Source organism: Zeugodacus cucurbitae, chromosome 6, assembly GCF_028554725.1.
Source record: "Zeugodacus cucurbitae isolate PBARC_wt_2022May chromosome 6, idZeuCucr1.2, whole genome shotgun sequence".
Taxonomy (NCBI): Eukaryota; Metazoa; Arthropoda; class Insecta; order Diptera; family Tephritidae; genus Zeugodacus; species Zeugodacus cucurbitae.
In genome coordinates this window covers 50452020-50476546 of record NC_071671.1, presented here as the reverse complement: position 1 = coordinate 50476546, position 24527 = coordinate 50452020, and the positions used below count along the sequence as shown (strand labels likewise).

Genomic DNA, 24527 nt, shown 5'->3' with positions numbered 1-24527 from the left:
CTCAACTTTCACAAGGTATTCTGTGTAAGGAAAAATGAATGCATTTTCTCTCTTTCATTTATTTGAGTGTATAAAAATACTAATTTTGATACCAAATGGTAACAGTAGCCCTAGTAAGGGCTATCTTGAAAGAGATGAGTGACGGTGATTTTAGGAATTGCCATCTTAAACATAATAATAGAGGGATCTTAATCTACATAAGACTGAGATTTTTAGACATTTTGTTTACCAGATATCTGGAAAATTTTTCTATAACGTAACTATTAGTGTGCTCGAAAGATGCTTGAACGATATCTTTCTCGAAATTTTGGCACGGAACTTAGTTATTATGCTAAAAAGAAAGATCACATAAGGTTTAAGTCTGATTCGAATTGTAGATGGATCTTGCATGGGATCATAAGTCGGCACGAAGCTAACAATATTAATATTTTTTGGTAATTTAGGATAAACAGAAGATTATGTTAGAGAACCTATATAGGTGCGATAGATACATACTCGGGTGTCAAAACAATGCTTTAAAACTATTTTTTTTTATTATTTAGCCCCCTTTTCGGCAAACCAAGAACGACAATAAAACACATTAGTTTATGATTAGTTAGTCGCTAACTAAATCATAGATTGCGCAACTGACTAGTCTATGACGCAGCGAACACACATACGACCATACGGTATAAAGTGAATGCCACGTGAAGCGTGTTTGTTATCAATTTCTGGTTATCAATTAAACTTAACGAATTCCAATTGGATTATTTAATATGAAAATGTTATGCGCCGAAACTGGCTAACTGAAAGCATATCTCTAACGTTTTTATTTACCGTTAAGGCATTTAAGCATTGCTACGGTAGTGCAAACGAGGCGTATGCTTTGAAAGAAAGTGAAAATTAATTTCCATAAACTTCAAAAAAAAAAACTAAAAACTAATAAGCAATTTATTGATTGTGGACTAATTCGGTGGAAAGAAAATATAAATAAATAATAGAAATGGAAATGGAAATACAAATGATATTCGACAACTTTGTTTATCACGTTTTTTTTCGAAAATAAATTTATAAATGAAATTAAACGCTTTGGGAGAATCTTATCTTTGAATGGGTTAATCACCTTTGAATAAAAAAAGCAAATAAAATAGCTGAAAACCAAAAGTATGTAGGTCAATACGTGTGTGTTTAACCTGATAAATGTGGGCACAACAGGCAGCAATAGTTCCGAAACAAATTCGAAACATACAGACACATTTCTATAAACATATGAACTTACTTACATACATATATATTTATAACAAGTAAGGAAGGGCTAAGTTCGGGTGTAACCGAACATTTTATACTCTCGCAATTTATTGATGTAATTTTATAAAGACAACACAATTCGACCCATATATTCGGCATAAAGTTCAATAGAATAACGAAAATCATCATAAATAGTATATGGGGACTGAGGTAATTCCTAAACCAATTTCACTCGTTTTCACCACCAAGATACAACGTATCGAAGACTATACGCTCACTTAATTTAATATTACTTATAATTAGGTATATGGGATCTGGGGGAAGTTATGACCCAATTTTTACCATTTCAGGTACAGAGAGAAACTGTTATAAGAAAAAAATTCAGAGGGAATGAATTACATTAAAATATCTGAGGGATTTACCTATATTTTCGGTGAAAAATTAACCTTAGGCACTAAGTTCTTCATGTTTGATATCAGGGGCCTTGAAAAGTCATGGTTCGATTTTGACAATTTTTCCACAAGTGATGTCACAGCTCAAATACAGTATTTGTGTAAAGTTTTATTCCGCTAGCTTCATTGGTTCCTTATGAATACATTATAAAGTGAACGAATCAGATGGAATTCAAAATTGGGTTATATGGGAAGTAGACGTAGTTGTGAACCGATTTCGCCCATATTCCACCCGTGTCATCAAGGTGTCAAGAAAGTGTTATGTACCGAATTTCATTGAAATCGGTCGAATAGTTCTTGAGATATGGTTTTTGACCCATAAGTGGGCGACGCCACGCCCATTTTCCATTTTGTAAAAAAATATCAGTGCAGCTTTCTTCTGCCTTTTCTTATGTAAAATTTGGTGTTTCTGACGTTTTTCGTTAGGGAGTTAACCCACTTTTAGTAATTTTCAACCTAACCTTTGTATGGGAGGTGGGCGTGGTTATTATCCGATTTCTTTCATTTTTGGACTGTATAAGGAAATGGCTAAAAGAAACGACTGCAGAAAGTTTGGCTTATATAGCTTTATTGGTTTGCGAGTTATATACAAAAAACCTATTTGGGGGCGGGGTCACACCCACTTTTCCAAAAAAATTACATCCAAATGTGCCCCTCCCTAATGGGATCCTATGTTCCAAATTTCATTTTCATAACTTTATTTATTGCTTAGTTATGACACTGTATAGGTTTTCGGTTTCCTCCATTTTGTGGGCGTGGCAGTGGACCGATTTTGCCCATTTTCGAAAGCAACCTCCTCAGAGTGCCAAGGAACATGTGTTCCAAGTTTCATTAAGATATCTTAATTTTTACTCAAGTTATCGCTTGCACGGACAGACGGACAGACATCCGGATTTCAAATCTACTCGTCATCCTGATCATTTATGTATATAAAACCCCATATCCAACTCTTATATTTCTTGGTGTTACAAACAACCGTTATGTGAACAAAACTATGATACTCTGTGCAACAGGTTGCGAGAGTATAAAAATGTTTATAAGCTTGTATATGGTATATAATTCTACGCTTTTGCTCTCAAAATATTTCAGTATGCAATTGAAATTGAACTCACAAGTAAACGCATATTTATTTCGAATAATTACTTAAATAAATAAATTTATAATTAGATTGAGGTTATGGGAAACATTTTCAAGCAATTTCGATACAAATTTGTTTAACGGTAATGAGTGTACAATTACAATATGCGCTTTGTCAGCTCAAAGAGGCATGGCAAAAGGTCAATGCGGGTGATTAAGGGAAATTTGTGTGCATTTGTAGGTGTATGCAACGCTCTGATGTAAACAAAATGCCGTTGTTGCAGCAATTAATAGCCGAAGAAAAATAAACATTTACGAGAACACATATGGTAAGCTTTGAAAATGTGGCCAAGAAAAGTGCTGGTGTGCTGAAGTCACCATAAATTCAATCAAAATAAAGCGCAGGCGAGGAAACACAAGACTACAAAAAAATAACAACAAAAACTCACGAAATGAGAACCGAATCAAATGATAAATTGAAGATGTAAAACAAACAAATGAAGCAACATCAAATAAAAGAAAAGTAAAATAAATAAATACTGAGGCGGTTCTTAATATTGGAAAGGCATAAATAAATAAAAATGTAGATTGGCACACAGTGCTAAAAATAACTTTAGAATCGTGAATGATATGAATGCACTTTTTTGAAATGAAGACTCTTTCTTCGTATGAAAGTTTTTTCATATGAAAGTAAATATTTGATATGAAAGCTCTTTTTTCATGTGAAAGCTCATTTTTCGTTTGACAACTCTTTGTAATATGAAAGCTCCAATTAGGAACCCATTTATATATATATATATATGGTATATTTACGATAAATGTTGCATCTTTTAGAAACCATGGTTGGATTTGTCTTAACGACTTATGAACCGTAATGAATCGCATATCGCACCGACAAACTAAAATTTGACTAATAGAAAAGGAAATAAAGCTTATATTTCATATTTTGAAAAATATTGTATATATACATATCGCTCATTTACTTGAATAGTGTCACAACTCAAAAAAGTCGATTTTTCAGGAGAGCGGTTTAAGGTTTTCAATTGTCTCTTATTTAGCAAATATAGAAAACTGCCATCAGTTTATTGACAAATCTAGTGGCGTGTAATATATTAAATACCATGTTGAGCATAAATGGACCAAATAGAGTGTACTGATGCATTTTCTTGGGCATAAACGTGACCCATTTTGAATTATGTCGTTATTTGTGAAAAAAATAATTCAAATTCGCCGTCTTTAGTCAAATGTGTAGTTTTTATTGAAAAAAGCAACATGAAAAATTTAATTACCTTTTCATCAATATTGTTGTAATACAAAATGTGTCGTTCTTTCTGAAAAGAAAAGCAAATTCATCCTATGACAATATGTGTTGTATCACAAAATATGTCTCTCTTTCAGAAAAAAATCCATGCCTAATTCTGGCACCACTGAGAAGTGTCGTTATTGTAGTTAAAAAATAATCCAACATAACAAGTTTAATAACGGCACATTCTTATATCACGGTTTATTTTTCTACGCATCGGAATGATATTTTTATACAATACGGATGCTGAAATTGCGCATATTTCTGCATACTCAACTCATGAGTGTGTTTTTTGAGTTGTGACACTATTCAAGTAAATGAGCGATATGTATATAATTTTTTGAGCTCAAGTACCGCTTTACCAAAAATAAATATTAAATGTATTAGATCCACCATTCAACATAAAGTTTTGTGAATTTGGGATATAAAGCTTTTCTTAGTTTCAGTCGCATTTCGAGTTCTATATATAATACCATTTTCGAGATCATATGTCGATGTAAAATAAATTTAATGGTAAATGTTTGGTCTACTCCGATTTCTTATTGATATTCTTAAGATAAATATCTATAATATAGAAGTAGTAAAAGTGGTAATGACAGATGTAAAGATCAATGAACTCGAATAAACCTCTTCAGAACACTGAGATTTGATCACACTATTCGTAGATGTATTTCGACTCGAATAGATCTTTAATAATTCAGGGGTACACCGGCAGACTTCTTCATTTTGAAAGCTACGAAGATGAAAAAATTCCCTTTTCAGTTGCTTCGTTAGCACTTTCAACTCATTATTGCATTCTTTACCACTCCTCGGGTGATCTCAAGTCTTGAAGAATGCTTTTTATATAACAAAGTCGAAACCAGCTCATCACAGTGTCAACATTTTTGGTAGAAATCTTTTTGAGGTTTTCTAGCTACTCCTATTTCGACAGATAAGTAGTAAGAGTTCAATTTGGAAGACCTTAACTTCTCGAATATGTAAGAGAGTTATCAGACAACCTCAAAACGAAATTAGAATCAATTGAAGAACCCTACAGATCTTGTATTATATTATTTATACGTAGGTGCTGGTAACACGACACACTTTCTGACATTTCATTCACATAGATCACGCTTTCGAAGTCTTCGCTTGAATTCAAATGAATGCAATTTCAGAAATGAAAAAAACAGGTTTTTAGTATGCGAGCGAGCTGCAATTATGCAGATTCGACTGTAAAAAAATTGGTGGCAAAACGTGAGCCAAAAAAGCTCTCCACAAACACACAGACAGAAAAAAAAACGAATTTACATATGCTGTTGTTGGTGCGTACGTGAGCATAGAAGCTGCAATGAATACACGCAAAAGCAATGCAATGCGCCAACAACAACACTATCGGTACAAAAACAACAACAAAATCTCCAAAACCGAAAACCAAATGAAAAAAGCGCCAAATAAAAACAGCTAAAAACGAAAAATGGAAATAACAAAAATACATTAAAAGCAGAAATAAACAGCCACAGACATATTATTGATGCCAACTGTTGTATATACATATGTATGTATATAGTATATAGTACATATGTATTTTTGGTTCATATTGAGGGGATTGAGCAAGTGATGGCGTTGGCGCTGCAGTATTTTTTCTACAGTATTTTTCGAAATTTTTATTTTGTTTTTGTTCTTTTTGTTGTTGCCTTTTTGCCTGATGCACGCATAAAGCCTAAATGGTTGTCATCATCAATGAACTGGAACGGCGATAGCCCCGGCAACCGGCAGAAACGCAACTAAAAGCAACCAACAAAAAAAATTTTAAACAAAAATAAATAACAACAACTACTACCGCAACAACTCCACCAAAAAGGCGCAGCAGATGCATGTGTGATGACTCGTGTACGAGTAACGAAATACTTTGCGTTAGCGAGCGAACGAGCGGAAGAATTCTGCCGTAATTGGAACAGCGGTAGTCACTAATACAATAACAAAAACATGCATATGCCTGTATCTGTGTGTATGTACATATTTTCGAAATGGAAATGGCAAATAGAAGGTTAAGGGGAAGTAAGAAGGGAGTCAACAAAGTGGGAAATGGCGAATGATGATTGTATCTATGTATGTATAAATATATGAATATATACATATATATATATATAAATTTGTATGTATGAGTGTATGTCGGTATGTATGAAAGTACTTTGAAAGGGGTTTAAACCGAGCAAGCAGACGTTAAGTGTACAAACAACAATTACAGACGGTCTGTAAGGCAAATTTGATAGCACTTTAGCGCACTACTTCGTCACTGTCTATATATCAACACTATTGGGTCAAATTGCATAGTATAACGGTAATTAAATAACATTTATTTTCACGCTTATAAATTTTTATTATGTAATTAGGGATCTGAAATATTCATCAGAGTTCCATTTAATATCCAAATGAGAGAAAACATAAGGAACCGAAGTTTTTTAAAAGGAAAAAATAGACGTCAAAAGAAACAAGAAAAGGTGAAGAGTTGTAAGTCTGATTTAAGAAGGAATAGAGTCCACCTTCAATAACTATCTCTTCGTTAAGACAGACAGGGACTATGTAGAAAAATCGGGATTTTTAATTGACTAAGGACTGTAACCTTCTCGAACAAACTTCGAAGTTGATGAAATCTTTGACTCTACGACTGTAACCTGTAAGGACATATTTCGAAGTTGAAGACATCTTCATCTTCAAGTTGAAGACAGACTCACTCACTGGTTAGATCGTGTAGACTAAATTACCATATCGTATAATACTAATATAATGCCTTAGGTTCCCACGTTTATAAGAGGAACACCTCTCATAGCCGATACAAAAAACGAGAAAAAGTGAAAAACCGAATGCCTGATTCAATGAACCGGATTTCTAACAGGCTAAGAACTGTAACCTTCTAGGACATATTTCGAAGTTGAAGAAATTTTTTCCGTCTCTTAGTTATGGCTTGAGACTCGAACGATGTTGTGCGAAGATATAGACTTTGTTTATGGATGCTGATCCAGATGCCGGACTGTAAGCTACGGAAGTTCGACATACAATATCAACTACTTCAAAAAGTCGAAGAATCGCTGATTAAATCACGTAGACTAACACAACAACATTTTTAGAAAAACTGCGCATTTTATAGTTCTTGGACGGAAAAAATCCCGATTCGTTCCGGTTACATAGAACCTACTCTCGTGGGCACGATCGAAGTATGCGGTTGAACTATATCTTCAGATTATTTGGCCTTGTTTTTCTTATTCAACTATCTTCCTAGCGGTTGAAAGTCCAAAGCCCCGAAGAAAACGTTATGGAGTTGAACTTTTCAAGCTTTTGTTAGAAGAAAGAAAATATTAGAAATCTAAAAGGGTACCAAAAGAAGAAACTCAGTTCACTTCGAATCTTATGAAATCGACTACTAACGAAAATGATCCGTAAACAGCACTCGGAAGCACCGCAAAACACAGAAAATCAGATATACAAAGAAATGATTGTGAATTGCAGAGAAAGTGAAAACCGAAAGCCAAGAAACTGGTATATCAGTATACATACAAACAAATATGTAAGTAAATGCAACACATTATAGCAAGCAATGACAAGGAGCGCGTTGCAGTGCCAATACTAAGCACCGAGTATTTTTGTGGCAAGTGTATACGGTATACTTGTATATGTATTTGTTCGTGTATAGCATTCAAGAAATGTATGAAAATAGTTTGCGATCGTAAAGGATTGATCATGCACACGCTGCGCTCATAAATACCCGAGCAACCGAAGTGCAAACGAACGCGCAAAGATCTTACACATTCACATTATATCGTATATAAGTACGAGTACTCACAAAGCTCAGCGAAAAGAGTGGTCAATCTTGATTTTGGGCATGTTGCAAGGCACTGACTCTCCTCATCTCTTAAAGATCCGAACTTGTTTGTGCTTATGTAGTACTTATGTGCTTAGGTGTGTTATTGTGGGAGAGCCACTTGAGAATTCCAATTTTGTATATACATATGTGCTTAAATATGTATGTTTGCCTGTGTGGTTTGGTTCACCAAAAAAGAAGGGGGAATACGGAAATGCATTCGATGCTGGCGATTAAGAATAATTGTGCCTTTGTTGGAAAAGTAAATATATTTTTGGAACACGAGGCAGTCATGTTGAGTTTGAAATGAAACAGTGCAGGAATTAATACAATTTTGTGGGTCCATACAGTCTTGAGTAAAATGCATAATTTGAAAATATAGTCACTAAATCTCTACTCTCTTCAGCCATTGTAGCAGCGGTCCTATAGCTTACTTTGTAAGAGTTTCTTCAGATCATATCCAAATTTAGCTGTGGAAAGCTTTGTCATTAGCGGAATCAATCGATCCGTCATCAAAATCAAAATTTACATTTTGGTTCAGTTTAGAATATGAGGACATATTTAGATACCGTTAGTGGTACTCGAAAAGGAAAATAGTTAACCGAAAATTTTGACAGATCCTACATTTAAAACTTACCGATCCAAACAGGGTTATATCGTCGAAGTAACCCTTTGACCAGAAAAAGTCAGGATGAAATCCGGTAATGTAGAACTGGCAGTTGTGGGAATTGGCCTCAACGAAGTTGGTAAAGAGGTGCGGAAAACTTGAAAGCTTCGAAGTTATCTATTAAACGTCTAAAGATCGTCTTAAGAAGGATCCGGAAATGTAATTGTCGGATCGATTAGAGTTTTCGACATTACATGAAGAACCTTGAAGAAACTTCGCGAATGTAATTTTTGCTTGGAATTTGCTATGTGCTCCAAAGAACTGTTAAACTCATTGTTCTTTCTATTAGTGATTTTATATTTTCTCGGGTATTTTATGAGTTGTAAGCGATCTCGACACATTTTGGAAACGAAAATAAATATTACACTAAGTTTAAAGGCGGACTCCAAATGGAATTCTTGAAAGATCGACCACAAATGACATAGAAAAGTAATCATTCGACAAACTGAGGTTATGGCAATGGTGAAATTGTCTAAAATAAGGTTAGGACTATTTCAGGAATCAGTTGAGATAATTTTATGTCTCCAAAACAGGAAGATGGTAGTAAATTCAGGTCCATTGCAAAAGATTGTAGAATTGTAGGTCTATTTCAAAATCATCTTATTCAGAAGTGATAAACAAATAGAAAAATATGTTAAACCAAAATTTTTAGAATAAAATTGTAAAATTGTAAGCAGCTAAGAACCTTCTATAAGGTATTCAAGAGAGTTTCAAGTGAGATGTGAGTGAGACACTTTTCATGCGAAGTCTATCTAACAGGAAACCGATGCTATAAAGTGTCTAAATCTCCACTCACAAACAAGAAAAATGCATAGACAATGCAATTTAAACAATATTTTTTTTTGGTAACTAGGCCTAAAGCGCCCGATAAGACAATACAAAATACTAGTTGCCTTCCAAAAACTACACGGAGGTCCACAGTTTGGTAAAAGCACTTTGTTCTAATGTTCTTTTTATGGTGCGCGCGCATGCGTGATAATATTTTATTTTTATGTTTCCCAGACTGCGCCACGCTTTTCTCTGCTCAAATAAAAGATTCTTCTCAAAAAGGTATGCGCAAACACCGCTTTTATTTCCGACTTTTATCTTAACTGTTGCACTTTGTGTGGGTTGCCAGATATTTATTTATTGTACTAGTTACATGATGCCATAACCTCGCTTTTTTAAGTGATTCTACTTAAGAAGTAATCATTCTCTATTGTTTGCATGTTTTTTTTTTTTTTGGTATGGACACAATAAAAGCCACACACTTGAGCGCTCCAACACTCTCGAAGCTGCTACATAATGGGACAACAAATCGAACCGAATCAAAGTCGTAATTACTGTTGAATTAAGTGATGACTCACTAGCGAAAAAGGAGTGCAGCGCTTATGCTTTGGATGTGTGGAAGAACATAGGAACCGTATAAAAGACGCTTGAAGAATTGAAGAATTCAATGTAAGCCGCTTGTGACCCTTTCTATGCGCATATTGGAATTGTATAACCATTGTGATATGATTACAAATGTGTGTGTGTTTGTGAAACTGCAGACATGCCGCCAGCAATTACCAGCATCAGTTGAGAGTGCATGCGGCTTGAATGCCAGCTTTGCCAATGGCATGCCGCGCGCACCCATGCAACATTGGCGGCAAAGAAGCAATATTTTTTATTATTGTTGTTGTTGTTCTTCTATTCATTGTATTCTATGACTTTTGATAGGTTTGATGAACGAAATCAAGAAAGCATCGCTCAATAACCAACGTCTAACCAGTGGGTTGCTGGTTAACCGAAGAAAGGCTTGTGTGTGGCTGGTAAGATTAGCCCGAATATGTTCTCGATTTGCGTGACAATAGCTTAGAGCAGCCGGGCGGCCAACGCACTGCGGTTTTTTCATTCGTTCATTCTTTTTTTTTTTTTCATTTAATTAATGAAGAACTGAAGCAACGAAATACGAGTCAGCGTTCATTGTGTGTCGGGTGCTTACAATAAAGCAAAATTGAACAGCCAGCAGTCGACCCACAATGCATACATACTTACAGCAATGCACTCTTTGCCGGCGCAATTGGCGTTATTCGAACTGGCGGCAATCGAACGCGTGTGCACCGCCGCCGCACCCGTATCAAAAATTTGATGAAGTTTAATTGCTTGTAATTATGGCAACAATGAAGAGTTTCTGTTTCAACGGCGTGGCATATGAGATAGACTGACTATAATACATGTAAGTGAGTATGGGCTATATTGTTGGAAAGATCAGCAGATACTATCAACGCTGCAAAGCCATACACAAACACAAAACTAAAATATATATTACATACATACATATATATTACACATACACATCCATATTCACAAATCTATATGTATATGTATATAAACACATAAATATGTCATCACATTCATTTAAACAATTTTTATGCTTTTGTTCCACGAATTGTTAGAGCAATAGATTGACTACTGTTGCGCTTATAGCACTGCATGGATGGACGGACACATTCGCATTTAACTGGCTCATTTAATCAATGAAGTTGTCAATTTATTAAAAATACACACAGACATCACTAATGTTTGATATTACTAATGAATTTCTAAGGAAATCGTGTATACCAAAAATCTTGTCATTTATTTGTCATAATTTCCGCACCTTTGTGGAACTCAAGCGGGTAATACCGCTTACCAAATAATAATACCAAACCCCGAAATATAAATATTACCGTGTTGTTGTTGTTATAATTGTTTAAACAGTGCTTAATAGCGTGCAAAAACGAAAGTAATACAACTACAAAATAATTTATTTTAAATTTTTGTTAATTTCAAATCAACGGATCCCTGAAAGAAGGATTTATTTTCATTTCTTAAAACATAAAAAAAAACACAACCGATATATTGGGACTCAAAATTAAGCATTCTTCATTCGTAATGTGATTTATAAACAATTTTTTAGGTAGCGACGTTTTTTTTTAAACAATATCTATAATTTCTCTGTCACTTATCACTTATTAATTACTTGAAACTGCACTCTTCTATATGGGGATCTCAAAATATTAAAAAATAATCGCTCACTTTTTGAGACCGGCCTTTGGGAAATAATATTAGTGTACTTTCCAACCAACAACTAAAGAATAGTATTAGTTAGTTGAAATAATAGATATTCTAGCAAAAACAACCATATTTCCTTTACACTCACAATAAAAAAAATTTTAATGAGCAGGCCGGCTTAAAGAGGAATCAGAGAACCAAAGTTTTGTTTTATTCTCGTTAGACCTTTTGGAATTTTCCTTTGGTCCGACCCTGTCGAAGCATCTCGTTTCTTGGTCCTCCTGTTGGATGAATTCGATGACAAGTGATTGTTGTTGTTGTAGCGGCATAAAACATTCCCCAAATAATTTTGAGGAATGCTACTGATTTGACAGTCCTTTGCCGCATAAAAATCCGGATCCGTTCCTGTTACGTAAAACCTACGCTTGCGTAACTTCGCTCTGGATATTGTAGCAGGTTAAACTCCTACTTATCTAGACTGAACCCCGACATACAGAATATATATCATGCATGCAATGATTCTCCGCATGATACAAGTTACTTCTTTGCATGCCCAACGAACCGCTACAACAACAACACCATCGTTAGGAAACCTCAAAAGAGTCAGTTAGTTAGTCCATAACAGAGTTTTCGGATCTTTTCGGATCATTTCGGATCATCAATATATTTTCAGAGTTGGTCTGCGTTCGTAGCGTTCTATCGCTTTCTCCCAGAACAAGCTTTATCATTTTGGAGAAGAATGATCTATTAAAAGCTTTCAATAGTAGCAAGGAAAATAATCGCTAACCAAGAATTATATTCAACCAAGAAATATTTTGTTATACAACAACAAAAACAAAAAAACTATCTTCAGCATACAACTTACAATATCAGCCATACAGAGCTCATTAAACGAAATATTTCATACTTCCACAATCCAACTGGAATTCTCAAATAGCAAAAGCTGCCTACACCCGCTCCCTACATTCTAAATAATAGCTTTTGAGACACTATGTAATTATAGAAATTTTATATAAATATAAGTATGTATGTATGTACTTAAGTACATAAATAACAATTACGTAGACAATTTCATTAAGTTTTGAATAATTACGTTAATTTTAAAGTCATAACGCACATTTACATTTACATAAGTACACAAATAAGTATTTAATGGCATCTTTAAAATACGCTTTGCAACTGACCAAATTTTCATACATAAATACATACACACATATATACAGAATATTCATAATACAAATAAGTCCAAAGGCGCAGCAATTATGTACAGAGACGACAAGTACAAATGTGTTTGTTTGTATGTATGTATGTATTATATGGGCATACAATAAAAACACACTCCACTTTAAAGTGAAGTTTGTTAAAGAAATTACACCCGTCCGTGTACAAAACAACCCACAATTATGTATAAATATAAAGACATTTATACACATAGATACATATATACGGACATTTGTACTTGTGAATATCCAAATGCACAGATGTGTGCACATTTGAATAACACAAAGTGTCTGCTGCCTCTGCCACTGCCATGCCACTTTGGTGCAGAACGCACTCGAATAACCCGAGCGTGAGTTCAAGTAAAAACAATTATGATTCGTAATTTTAGTAAATACGCAAAGCAACGAAAAACCACTAAAAATATACGCTATGCTTGAGATGATGAGCAAAGCACACAGTGGAGTTTGTACTTATGCAGTGGTTCTCTAATTGGGCGCTGTGGCGCTACTCTGCCACTAAGTGCCACAAGAGGCGATATTTTTATGCTGTTGCAACAACCAACAAAACAACAACAACATTGAAAAGGACAGGTTGTCTGCAGATAAGGTGAAATGTTTTTTTCATCCAAATTTTGTGAATAAATTTTTGTATATTCTTGTAGAAATTGTGCCTTTTCTGTGTGTTTATCGTGGGTCTGTGTTTGCAGGTGTCACAGAAGCCATTAATCTACAAAATGCTTAGGAGCCGCTGCTTTATGAAATACGCTACCTACGCGAATGTTGAAAAATTAGGTTTGATACTAAAGTGGTAGGTCCGTTCTATGGAGATACACCAAATAAATATGAACACTTTTGATATAAGACAATGAATACCACAAATCCCAAACGTATACATATATGATATGTTGGTATAAGTAAATATATAAGGATAATGCACACGAAATCCCCCCTAACTGAATTAGAACTCCATTGGAACCTAAGATTAAATCTTTATTCTTCCTACAATATCACTTGTATAACTTTTTCAAAATCATTTCAAAGTGAAATTTATACCCTCACATATTACAAAACTAACATCGAACTGGATTAAATTCCATATAAATGTTGCTTTTCGAAACATAAATTAGGTCAGATTAAGATTTTATGAAATACATAAAAATTTCACAATTTTCAATTTCATGCTGCTTTGTGTCACGGCTGCCAGCAACACAACCCCTCTATCTATTCACGCGTATATAAATTTACCAAGAGATATACATTCATACAACTGGCGATATTTTACCAAGTCATTTGGTTGGCCGAGTGTACGCGCACCAGCTGCCCTCAACGGCGATTCGCAGTCAAAGAAAGTAAATTTTAGATGAGGGTGTTGGTGTTGCTGCAACTGACAAATTCCCTTTGTACGCTCACAAAAACAACAACAATAATAAATCGTATTATTTGTATCAGCAACGAACTTAGAATCAATGCAAATATATTAACACGCACGATTTTCTAATCCTCCCTCGCGTAACTAACGCTGAATTCCACTCCATTCCCTACCTATTAAATTTATGTGAAATGTTCAGATTGAAGCAAAAACAAAACAAATACAATTGAGCCGCTGATGGACACAACACAAAACGCCCATCAGCTAATACGTTATTTGAACATTTACGTAGCGACAGCTGACTATACACTCCAATAACTTTGTCAGTGTCAGATTGTGAGTGATGACCAGGATGAGGATGAGAATGATGCTGCAGCCTCTTTTTTAACTCATTGGCAATTGTCATGTGGCTGAAACACATCACTCCTGACCATTATTGCTTACTTGCCACTTTTGTATGGCTCAAATTCAATTTGCTTATCCTCGCAGACAGAGCAAAGCAAAAATCGATTTTCCTGCCACTATACTTTGGCTATGAAGCTGCTACAATTTTGGGGGTAAGACTCATAGAGGTGGAGCAGCCTCCATGCCTAGTCAAAACATCAAAGGTATTGGGAATTTACAATTGGGGAAATAAGTTGTGTGGATGTATGGAAAAAATATTGCTTTTACGGAAATGAAGTTCAACATACATTCATATTCACTTATACTCGTATATGTATGTAGTCTGAATCGATTATGTCGTATATTCGCAAATACATATTCATATATACATAGCTACAGTGAGTTAAGAAGGCTTTTGCACTGGTGCTGGCTTACCTTTTGTAATGCAATTATAATCCAAGCCTATGCAAAGGCCGCAACCGTTCTTTTGCTAGTAGTTAGCATTTCATTCACTTCAAATTCAAAAATAACTAAACAATTAGTTATTATATTTAATATACTTATGTATGTATATAAAACTCGAGCAAAGGTATGTAAAATATTTATTTTTTTTTTCTTTCAACTATTTATTACGTGAAAACTTTAATATCCAGGTATGAATGCTGCGCTTGGGTAGTATAAAAAATTTTCAATTCACACAATATATGCACTTTTTATAATTTCACTGGTCATTTCAATTATAATTCACTTATTATGTACTTTTATTTTACATCTTCTTTATTTCCCGATTTTTCAGTACACATAATTCACTAAAGCCTATAAAACTAGTTAGCTAGTTAGCTTTATTGTTGGAGCACAGCTCGCACTTGAATGAACATAAAACGTCGGCGGTAAAAACGAATACCGAACAAGACTACAAGAGTACGGTGAAGTAAAATAAGCAAAGCAGCTGCGCAAGAACACAACGCTGCACATGACAGCTGTCAGTGGTATTTTTGTTTACGCTCCTTCTACAGCATTTAGTTAAAGTCACCATATTTTTAAATTAACCTTCGGAAAAGTATTAAGTAATTTTTGATTTGTAATATTCATGCACAATTGTTACTGTTGTAGTAGTTTTATACCAGCACACCCAACTTAATACAGTTATAAGAATATAAAGTGAGTTGTTTTCATTTATTAAAATTAGATTTTGAAAAATCTAAAAATTTATAACTAGTTGGCAGCATCGCCTCGCACTGAACATACCACCTGTATAACAGCTGATTTTTTACTTATAAGAATCGAATATCACCTGCATACATAATTCTTATTTTGATTTGCTATTAGCTAAATTCAGCTTAGAAATGTCCTTCTTAAATGCGTTAAGCCGGTATTTATGAAATATTTCAGTTATTGCTTATGGTAGTAATGTAACTTAATTTACAGATCGTTGCTTGGTGCTGTCAATGTTGCGCAAGTCATAATAAATCGGGAGGCACATGTTTTCAATCGCACAATATTGAAGACTAAGCTTCGTTGCCACTTCCCCAAGCCACGCGAAGTGAAACGCATAAACGTACATGGTTGGGACACGCGTATGTCTACACCAGAGGGACGTCGTGTGTTAATGCGCCGCATACTTAAAGGCCGACATGTACTGTCGCATTAATAAACAGCAGTTCAATGAAAGTGTATGATTTTAAGTGAATATAATACAATGTTAAAAGATAAAGCCGGTTATGCAGTCCATGTTTTACTCATTATTTCATTAAGTATAATTAACAGAGGATACAGAAATGTAATTGTTAAACTATTCGCCAAGCACGTTTTTATGTTTCCCTGTCAGAAATTGTGTTGGGCGATGATAAATTTGCTTAATCGATTTGGAAGTTTTCGCATCAACTGTATTGTAAAGATAAGCCGCCATATGACACACTCTGGGTCCTTGATTTGTGAACAATGATGCCGGTAGCGGCATTTCACCCAAAGCTAAGCAATTCACTACGCTCAATTTGTCGTAAGACATCGCCGGCAGTAGGTATAATTTTTTGTGGTCAATGGCGCGCACAATACCTGTAAAAATGCACATATTAAATAGTGAAACAATTTGAAAAAAAAAAACTAACCAATGCCGAAACATTCAATTGGTTCATTATTTTCATTTTCCACTTCCTTCCGACACAAGTACACTAAATTTGCTTCGAAAGCGTGGATCAGCTCTTCGCGTGACGATTTATTGGAAACCAAATTCACTAGCTGTAACTTGTCAATAAATACGCTAAAAATGAGAGAGACGCATTAAGAGCAATTGTGAATTAATATTTTTTAACTTTTTAATTTTTTACCCAAATGGCATACAATCGGTCAGCCACTCAGCACTGCCCTGCAACACATCGCTCAGTCGCGATAGCAAAGTTGCGTAACGCAAATCTTTAGCACTCATTTCCCAATCTCGTTGATAGCGACTCTCTTGCAATATAGCTGAGGATAAAATATGCAGTCGATACTCCACCGTTGCTGAATCACTCTTCTGCGCTTTGAATTCATCCTGTGTGTAAATCGTACGCTCTAACCGCGCTAACGCATGTGAATGCAACAAAATATCAAAATTATTAATTTCTCTGTTACTTTGCAATTGCACTACATCGGTTGGTCTTATCAACTGTGTAATAACGTGCATCACTTCCAAGCCAAATCCTTTATTATAACCCATTGTGTTAATCAGCCAAGGCATCTCCGCAAATTCCTTGTTTGAATTACAGTAATCAATTAACTTTTTAACGGCGCGCATATACGCTTGAGCACAAAGTATAATGTTGCAATGTCCTACAGCATACGCACGTGTAGGTTGGTGATTGAGAAAGAAGCCAGGTCCCAGCAAAGGCTGTGTCAAAACAGTGCAGGAAACAGTTTGTGGTGTGAAAAGTTCCGCTTGTCCAATATCGAGATCAATGACAAGCACACGTTCACTGTGCTCTAAGTGACGATTTAATAGATAACGGAGCAGCGTCGACTTGCCCACCGACTTGCCACCGGCCAGCAAAACTTTCGAATTGTTGGTAAAGTATAAGTCACGCCATTCTTTTGGTATACGCAAAGATCTTTCAGTATCTATATTCAAGACGCAATCGAGTAGATATTCACTGGCATAAAGCGGTCGATCTGTTTGTATGGAATTCATGTTGGGGAACACATTTTCATTCATATATTTTTTGAAAATATTTTTCAATTTCTTTCGACGATTATTACGTTGCAATAGCAACAATGCATCGCGACCACTTTCAAAAGCCTTCTCTATGCGCTCCAAATCAACTGAACTAAATGCGGATTGTAGAGAATCCATTGAATTTTCGTATGCTTTATCGTTATCTGATGCATTTGATGGAATGCTGGTTATATCAACGCTACAGCAGCCACGCGGTGAAAATATTTCCAACTCTTCATTGAGACGTGGTGTATAACCGTATATTTCAACTTTGCCAGCTAAAAGTGTTGCAGTAACTGTTCCATATAAATAGAATGGTTCTTTTACCAACACAAGTACAAGATTTGAATTGACAGCGTTAGTAAAAATTGAACGAAAAGTAGCTGTTTCCTGATTATGGTTTATGATTTCATTTATATTAAAGCTTTTAGCTATCTCGTCATCAAAATCAGCGCTTACGTCCATTTCCTCATTGAGATCTTCAATCTCCTTCTCAGCAGCTACCACAATTTCTTCGTTTAGACTTGGAGTGACCATAACAACATCATCGTTTACAGTTTCATTCACTGCAACTAATTCAGTTTCCTGATTTATAGGCTGATTAAGCGAATTTGCATTGACATTTTGTTTTTCATACTCAGCAGATGCTTGTGTAGCTTTATTATCAGACTTCTTTTCAACTGTTTCTTCCAGTGGCTCTGAAGTCGTTGTTCGCTCACATATGTTAACTGTTATTATTGTATTTTTATCACATTTTGTATTTGCGGTATGGAGCATATTTAAAATCGGTTTATCAATTTCTGCTTCATCATTTCTAATCACACTTTCACTATTTTCTTGTGGAATGCAGTTTTCTACATTAACAATGCCTAAATTGAAAATTGGTTTTCGTTTCTTTGCTGGTAAACTATCGTCACTATCACAATCGCTATCGCAAACATTTCCACTGCAAGTGTATTTCAAGTTTATATCCTCCTCAGGTATAGAGCTTTCATCACTCACTTCCTCTTCCTCATACGAACTGTAATCACTAGAATCACTGTCTGGGTTGTAAAGTTGAAATCCATCTTCATCAACTATTGGTACTAGTTGTGGGCAGTCATTCTCATTTTCAACTTTTTCTTTCAATTCATTTGTTACGACGGGTGTTTTATTTGGTTTAATAAACTCCACATTTAATCTATGTAATTCAGTTTTTGCATATGCATCCGGTTGTTTTATTTCACTAATTTTACTTTCTACAACCAATTCGACTACTTGTGGTTCATCGTTATCACTATCGAATTCAACATTATGTTCTTCGCTCAAATCATGCTTCTGTGCAGTGCCTGTGTGTTATATAAATATTAAATAAACTATGTGCACTTGTCAAATTAATATTAACACCTACCTCTGTGTATGACTAAATCTTCTGCAACATTTCGTGGAAGTTCATAATCTGGATCAGCTCCGGAAAATGGATCGGAGTCGTAATGGTACTCATTTTCACTTTCGGTATTTTCAGTATATTTAGAATCGGAATCAGAATCACAATCAGAATCTTCATAGCCATATTCATAGTCTTTAAAATATTCCTCATCATTCGAATCTGAATCAGAATAATCATCATTGTCATATTGATCATAATGAAAATAATCATCATCAAAACTATAAGCGTCATCAGAGTCATAATCTTCTTCAGAATCAAAATAATCTTCGCTGTCTTCGCTACCCGACATTTCTGCATTATTGCTACCATTGTGTTGTACCAATGGCAAATTTATTTTTTGCTCTTCCTTCACCACTTTAGCTTTCTTGTTCTTGTTATTAGATTTTTTACCTTTGCCGTTAGTAGTTGAATTAGTTTTTGAATCAACTTTGCCTTCTTGGTGATTACCTCCACCAACGGTTTTTGCATTTTTGTTCTGCTTTTTTGGAACTGTGGCCGATTTCTTTTCCTGCTTGGGAGCAGTATTTTGCTGTAGCTTCCTCTTTCTGTTATTATTTTTTGGCAAGTCTTGTAAAGGTGCCTTTATATTACTTTTCGCTTGACCCACATTTGTTGGCAGCGGCTCCTTTTTTGACTGCTCCTTTCGAGCATTGCCATTGACTTGTGTACTGGTTTTTCTTTGAGCTTTTCCCACTTCTGTCGGCTGCCCGTTCTTCTTTAACTCCACCTTTGAAGCATTACTATTAGTTTTACTTTTCGTGTTTCCCAATTTTGTCGGTAATTTTTCCTTCTTTAACGCTTCCTTATACGCTTTACCATTAACTTGAGCACTGACTTTATTTCTCAGCTTTCCCACTTTTGTCGGCAGCGGTTCTTTATTTAAATCCGACTTAGAAGCATTGCCATTAGCTTGAGCACTGACTTTACTCTTCGGCATTCCCACTTTTGTTGGCAACGGCTCCTTCTTTAACTCTTCCTTATGGGCTTTACCATTGACTTGTGTACCTACTTTCACATTTCCTTTCTTAAACATACTTGTTAGCCGCTGTCGCAGCTTATCACTTTTACTATCATTCTTTTCAGTTTTCATTATAATAACTTATTTTTCTAGAAGTTGTCGATAATTCCAAATCAAGTATTCAAAAACGTGCAAACGAAAAACCAAAACAATTCGCACGTTCCATCGCGGCGGTGGTGTTGCCATACTTTGTTACCGCGTACACATTAAGGTTACCATATCTTGGAATTCTGTATACCGTGTATTTTCAGTAATTATACCTATTTTGAACATAAATTTTACCTAAAACTTGCTTCTTTTGGTACCATTAAACCTTAAAGAGATGATTTTAGAAGCAAAATATTATTTGTATTCTACAAAAAGAAGAGCAATATTTTTAAACAAAATTTTTTCTTTTGATCTAAATATTATATTCACAAATGTCGAAATTAGGTATAAAATTACAATGATTTTGTACCCAAAACATTCTTAACGTTACTGTCTTGTTGTTGCTGTTTTGATTGGGTAAACGCAAGTTTAGTTGGGAGCTTTGATATGCATTTATTACGTTACCTAACCTCAAAGTTGAAATCAGATCCACCAAACATATAGTTATACGTAAATCAAACAAAATTCCATTTCGCAATATTCTGATTTATTTTGTAATGATATTAGGAGACATAAAGTATAATATTATTTAATTTTTGGATTTTTAAACATTTACTTTCATCAATAATTTAATTGTATAATTTATATATTTAAACTTAATTATTATTAACTGAATTATATGAAATAAATTTGTACACAGTACACAGTAAAATAAAAATAACAAAATTTAAACAATAAAAATAAATACATATATGTATTTGTGTTTATAACAAAAAATAGTCGTATATATTTAAATTGTTTTTATCTCTCGGAGTTCAAATAATATGCTTCTGTACAAAACACAAGTTAACAACTTTCAAGCATCAATTGTGAAACATATACACAAAGTCAATTAAAACTAAACTTACTTCTATAAAAATAAAAAAATAAATTAATTAATTATACAATCAATAAATATAAATTTAAATAAACCATTCAACAACAAAGGAACTTATAGTTTCAATTTTTTATGTAGTTAGTATTTGACCATATCAATGTCTGCTATAATCTTGTTATTTATTGTTATGCTATAATTTTTATTGGAACATGATACCCGAGTGTTTGTGTAATCTTTTGTGCTTGTAAAAGTAATATTATTTCACCCAGGTACAATAAGATATATATTTACACATTTCATAAATAAAAACAAATAAAATAAATTACATATTATTTAACAATAAAAATAAAATAATAAATATAAATATATTAAAGCTTTTTCAAATTAATGCTATATATATATAACTCAGCTATATTTTGTCAACTATATTTATATAGTTTGACTTATGTATTTTGAATTCAAAATTCAAAATCAACTATTTATGTTGAGTACATTTTACATGTAAATTTTCAACTAGTTAACACATCTGTAACAATTTTTAATAGTAGTAGTACAATATGTAGGGGGAATTTTTTTTGCAGACTGTTAGTATAGTACATTTTTTCAACAAATCCTTATAATTACAGAATATGGCCCATATTAGAATTTGCGCTGTTAGGCGCATTCAATAGTTTGTTTATCACTTTTTGGGATAAGAGTTTCAGAGCTATCAAGTGTTTGTATTTGCATAAAATTAACAAGTTCTATTTAAATTAACTAGTTAGTTATTGTTTCACATACTTAACATATTCACTATTTGTTTTTTGTATTTGTATATTGTATTAAGCCACCTAACTGCTTTACGGAAGTATAGTAAATATTTGCTATTAAAGATTTATTGAATTATTGGAGTAAAATGTTAAGAATTTGTAATTTTATGTTACTTCCTGTATAATATTTATAATTTATTAGTTGTCATGTTGCATGCTCTAGCATTTATTTTGTATTTATATACAATTCTATATGTATGTAATACATATTATACACATACATACGTATTTGAGGGACAGGTTGAAAAGTAGTTTATTGCTGTTTTAAGAGATATTTTTGAAAATTACGCACTCTTCCGTTTTATATGTGAATAAATTCTTCAAATAGTTTTCTTTTTTCACTTTTTAGCGTACAAATCTATCACACGAGCTTTCGTACTCACACGATTTTCTTCCCATTTAGGCAAAACAAAAACACAAAAAATAAAATCACACCGAATTTTTCACTGTCTTTGCACCTTTGACATTTGAGCAAACCGTTATAAAATAATGACGCGAACCAAAAACTATAAGAAAGTTCACTTTGCATGTAAAAAAAGAATTAAATACAGGCGCAAAAAAATAAATTAAGATAATCTATATTGAGTCATAGCTTGGCTATACGCAGCAAATTGGCATACACTTTGACGGCGCACAAGTAGTTACATACCTTATTAGAAGTGGCAAAGAACTTAGTATAAGTTGATTTGAGCAGTAGAAAAGTTCGCTGATTTAAATGCTTTTGTTATTGTTGTTAGTATAAAACGAAAATTTTGTGTTGCATGTACAACCCTCTCAGTTGCAGGCCAAATATCACTACCGATTTGTTGTGTGCGTTTTTAATAAATCCAATTTGATTATATACTTTACTTCGCAACGTTAGCTATTATTTTATTTAGACGCATGCTTAATTCAGATTTCTACGGCGTCGAAAGACCAAAGCGAATATTGAGCGTATACGCCACCAGCGGCTGCGTCGACGAGAGTGTAACTTTTCTGAACTTGTGCCACTGCCTTGTGCCTGTTGCGTTAGAAAAGCATTCAAATATGAAATAAAAATATAAAAAACATTTCGTTTACCTCTTTGCGACGTATTTCGCGTACGAGCGTGTAGAATGGTTCGTCAATGCAGTGTCGTTCGCATGCGGAAGTCTCAAAGAACGGACAGCCAAACTGATTTGCCAAATTTTTGCCCTCCTCAGTGGTTACCTGCTTAAGCAGCATTAATTTAATATTTGTAAGCACTTATATTTAGCAGAAAATAATAATGATACCTTTCGTGCTAACACCAAGTCTATTTTGTTTGCTATTAGTACTAATGGTATGTCTTCGGATAGTCGTACGCGTTGTATTAGTTTACGATACTCGGATGCCTCTTGAAAGCTATGTCGATCCGTCACTGAGTAGCATATTATGAAACCTTCACCGCAACGCATATACTGATCACGCATGGCTGTAAACTCAACCTGGCCAGCAGTGTCGAGTATGTCCAGTAACGCGGCATCGCCATCAATCACTGCTTGTTGCTGATAGGAGTCCTCTGCAAAGAAGTTATTATATATAAGACATCTTTCTATTTTAATTCATAGTATTCACTTACCGATGGTTGGGTCGTGATAGTCCGTAAAGCTATGACTTACGAATTGCAAAGTTACAGCTGTAATGGCAAAAAAAAAAATTGTATATTATTAAGATCTATTTATCTGAGTTGTGCGTTGTTGCTAACTTGCCCGATTTACCAACACCACCGTCTCCAAGTATCACAATCTTGTAGACACGCAGTTCATGAGGCGTATTCCGTTTTTCTGGCATTTTTCCCCACGAGCTTTTTACTTTGGTTGGGCGCGTAACTCTAGAACTTAAACATTGCAGCCATTATTGTGAATATTATATTTTTATTCGTTTTCCGTTTCCTATTTGTTATTTGCACCTAAGGAAAAGTATTATAATTGTTTTAATACAATATGCATTTTAAATGTATGTATGTATGTATGTGCTCCTTATATGTAATTTTATGCAGTCATCAAAAATGAACGGAAATTCAGAGTAAATGATTGAAAAATTGGTTTATAATAAATTCGCATATCGCAAATCAAAAGAGTGCAGACATAATATGTACAAACATTAACACATTTTACCAAAAGCTGGTGTTTTTCTTTTTTTCACATCACTTGTTTACCTGGATTTTTTTGCGATGCTCCAGCCACTAAACCAATGACTATTTAACAATTAAAAAACTAGACAATTAATTGTCCAGCACCATTTTCGTATTTGCACACACTTACTTTCAATAAAAACAAGATGAAATATAATTTATTTATGCTTGAAATGCCAAAGTTTAAAATCAATTTAGGTGCGACATTTTCATAATGATTCGATTTTTCAACTTTTCATGTGTATTTGGTGGCATTATGTACTGTCAACAATGACAGCTGAAGCAAAAACAAAAACACTGAAAACTGTATATATAAAAGTATATTGTATTGTATATAAATGGTAAATGTAAAGCAGAGATGTTTCATTATCAGCTGGTTTTGCGAGTTAATCAAAGGAGCGTTTTTCACCATACTAAACCAATTAGAACCAATT

The 24527-nt window shown here is 34.1% G+C and overlaps 4 protein-coding genes across 11 annotated transcripts in view; 1 reads left to right on the top strand and 3 right to left on the bottom strand.

Moving 5' to 3' along the window:
• Positions 1-15482, bottom strand: part of LOC105214529 (dystroglycan 1) — a 67305-nt gene extending 51823 nt beyond the window's left edge. For 2 of the 6 annotated variants that reach the window (XM_054234609.1, XM_054234610.1), the window contains exon 1: positions 14988-15482. The gene's annotated coding sequence lies outside the window, so the exon portion shown is untranslated. The remainder of the gene's footprint in view (positions 1-14987) is intronic. The other 4 variants (XM_054234611.1, XM_054234612.1, XM_054234613.1 and 1 more) reach the window with 4 other exon arrangements.
• A 278-nt stretch (positions 15483-15760) lies between these two features.
• LOC105214527 (39S ribosomal protein L34, mitochondrial) lies at positions 15761-16266 on the top strand. Its single transcript, XM_011188013.3, has 2 exons — positions 15761-15924; positions 15981-16266. Exons 1-2 carry the CDS (start codon positions 15899-15901, stop codon positions 16201-16203), a joined length of 249 nt encoding a protein of 82 aa, XP_011186315.2. The 5' UTR covers positions 15761-15898; the 3' UTR covers positions 16204-16266.
• A 78-nt stretch (positions 16267-16344) lies between these two features.
• LOC105214525 (polynucleotide 5'-hydroxyl-kinase NOL9) lies at positions 16345-20369 on the bottom strand. Its single transcript, XM_011188012.3, has 4 exons — positions 19130-20369; positions 16880-19067; positions 16661-16812; positions 16345-16607 (listed from the first exon to the last, which is right to left on the bottom strand). The coding sequence occupies exons 1-4, from the start codon at positions 20256-20258 to the stop codon at positions 16345-16347; spliced, it is 3732 nt and encodes a 1243-aa protein (XP_011186314.2). The 5' UTR covers positions 20259-20369.
• A 434-nt stretch (positions 20370-20803) lies between these two features.
• LOC105214530 (GTP-binding protein Rit2) lies at positions 20804-24375 on the bottom strand. Of its 3 annotated transcripts, none has more exons than XM_054234608.1 (6): positions 24224-24375; positions 23669-23868; positions 23539-23595; positions 23213-23478; positions 23019-23150; positions 20804-22959 (listed from the first exon to the last, which is right to left on the bottom strand). In XM_054234608.1, the coding sequence occupies exons 2-6, from the start codon at positions 23748-23750 to the stop codon at positions 22846-22848; spliced, it is 651 nt and encodes a 216-aa protein (XP_054090583.1). In that variant the 5' UTR covers positions 23751-23868; positions 24224-24375; the 3' UTR covers positions 20804-22845. The 3 variants fall into 3 exon arrangements, with proteins under 3 accessions (XP_054090583.1, XP_054090582.1, XP_011186318.1); XM_054234607.1 differs by having other exon boundaries at positions 24118-24367; XM_011188016.3 differs by having other exon boundaries at positions 23019-23147; positions 24118-24361.
• Between the last annotated feature and the right edge of the window lie 152 nt (positions 24376-24527).

Bases quoted from the DNA above. Each gene is read 5' to 3' on its own strand.
- LOC105214527 (XM_011188013.3), top strand. From the start codon at position 15,899: ATGTCCTTCTTAAATGCGTTAAGCCG. The intron at 15,925-15,980 runs GTATTTATGAAA...CTTAATTTACAG, and splicing joins TTCTTAAATGCGTTAAGCCG to ATCGTTGCTTGGTGCTGTCA.
- LOC105214525 (XM_011188012.3), bottom strand. From the start codon at position 20,258: ATGAAAACTGAAAAGAATGATAGTAAAAGTGATAAGCTGCGACAGCGG. The intron at 19,068-19,129 runs GTAGGTGTTAAT...TATAACACACAG, and splicing joins AGATTTAGTCATACACAGAG to GCACTGCACAGAAGCATGAT. The intron at 16,608-16,660 runs GTTAGTTTTTTT...GCATTTTTACAG, and splicing joins AATTGAATGTTTCGGCATTG to GTATTGTGCGCGCCATTGAC.
- LOC105214530 (XM_054234608.1), bottom strand. From the start codon at position 23,750: ATGCCAGAAAAACGGAATACGCCTCATGAACTGCGTGTCTACAAGATT. The intron at 23,479-23,538 runs GTAAGTGAATAC...ACTTCTTTGCAG, and splicing joins CTATCACGACCCAACCATCG to AGGACTCCTATCAGCAACAA. The intron at 23,151-23,212 runs GTATCATTATTA...ATGCTGCTTAAG, and splicing joins ACTTGGTGTTAGCACGAAAG to CAGGTAACCACTGAGGAGGG.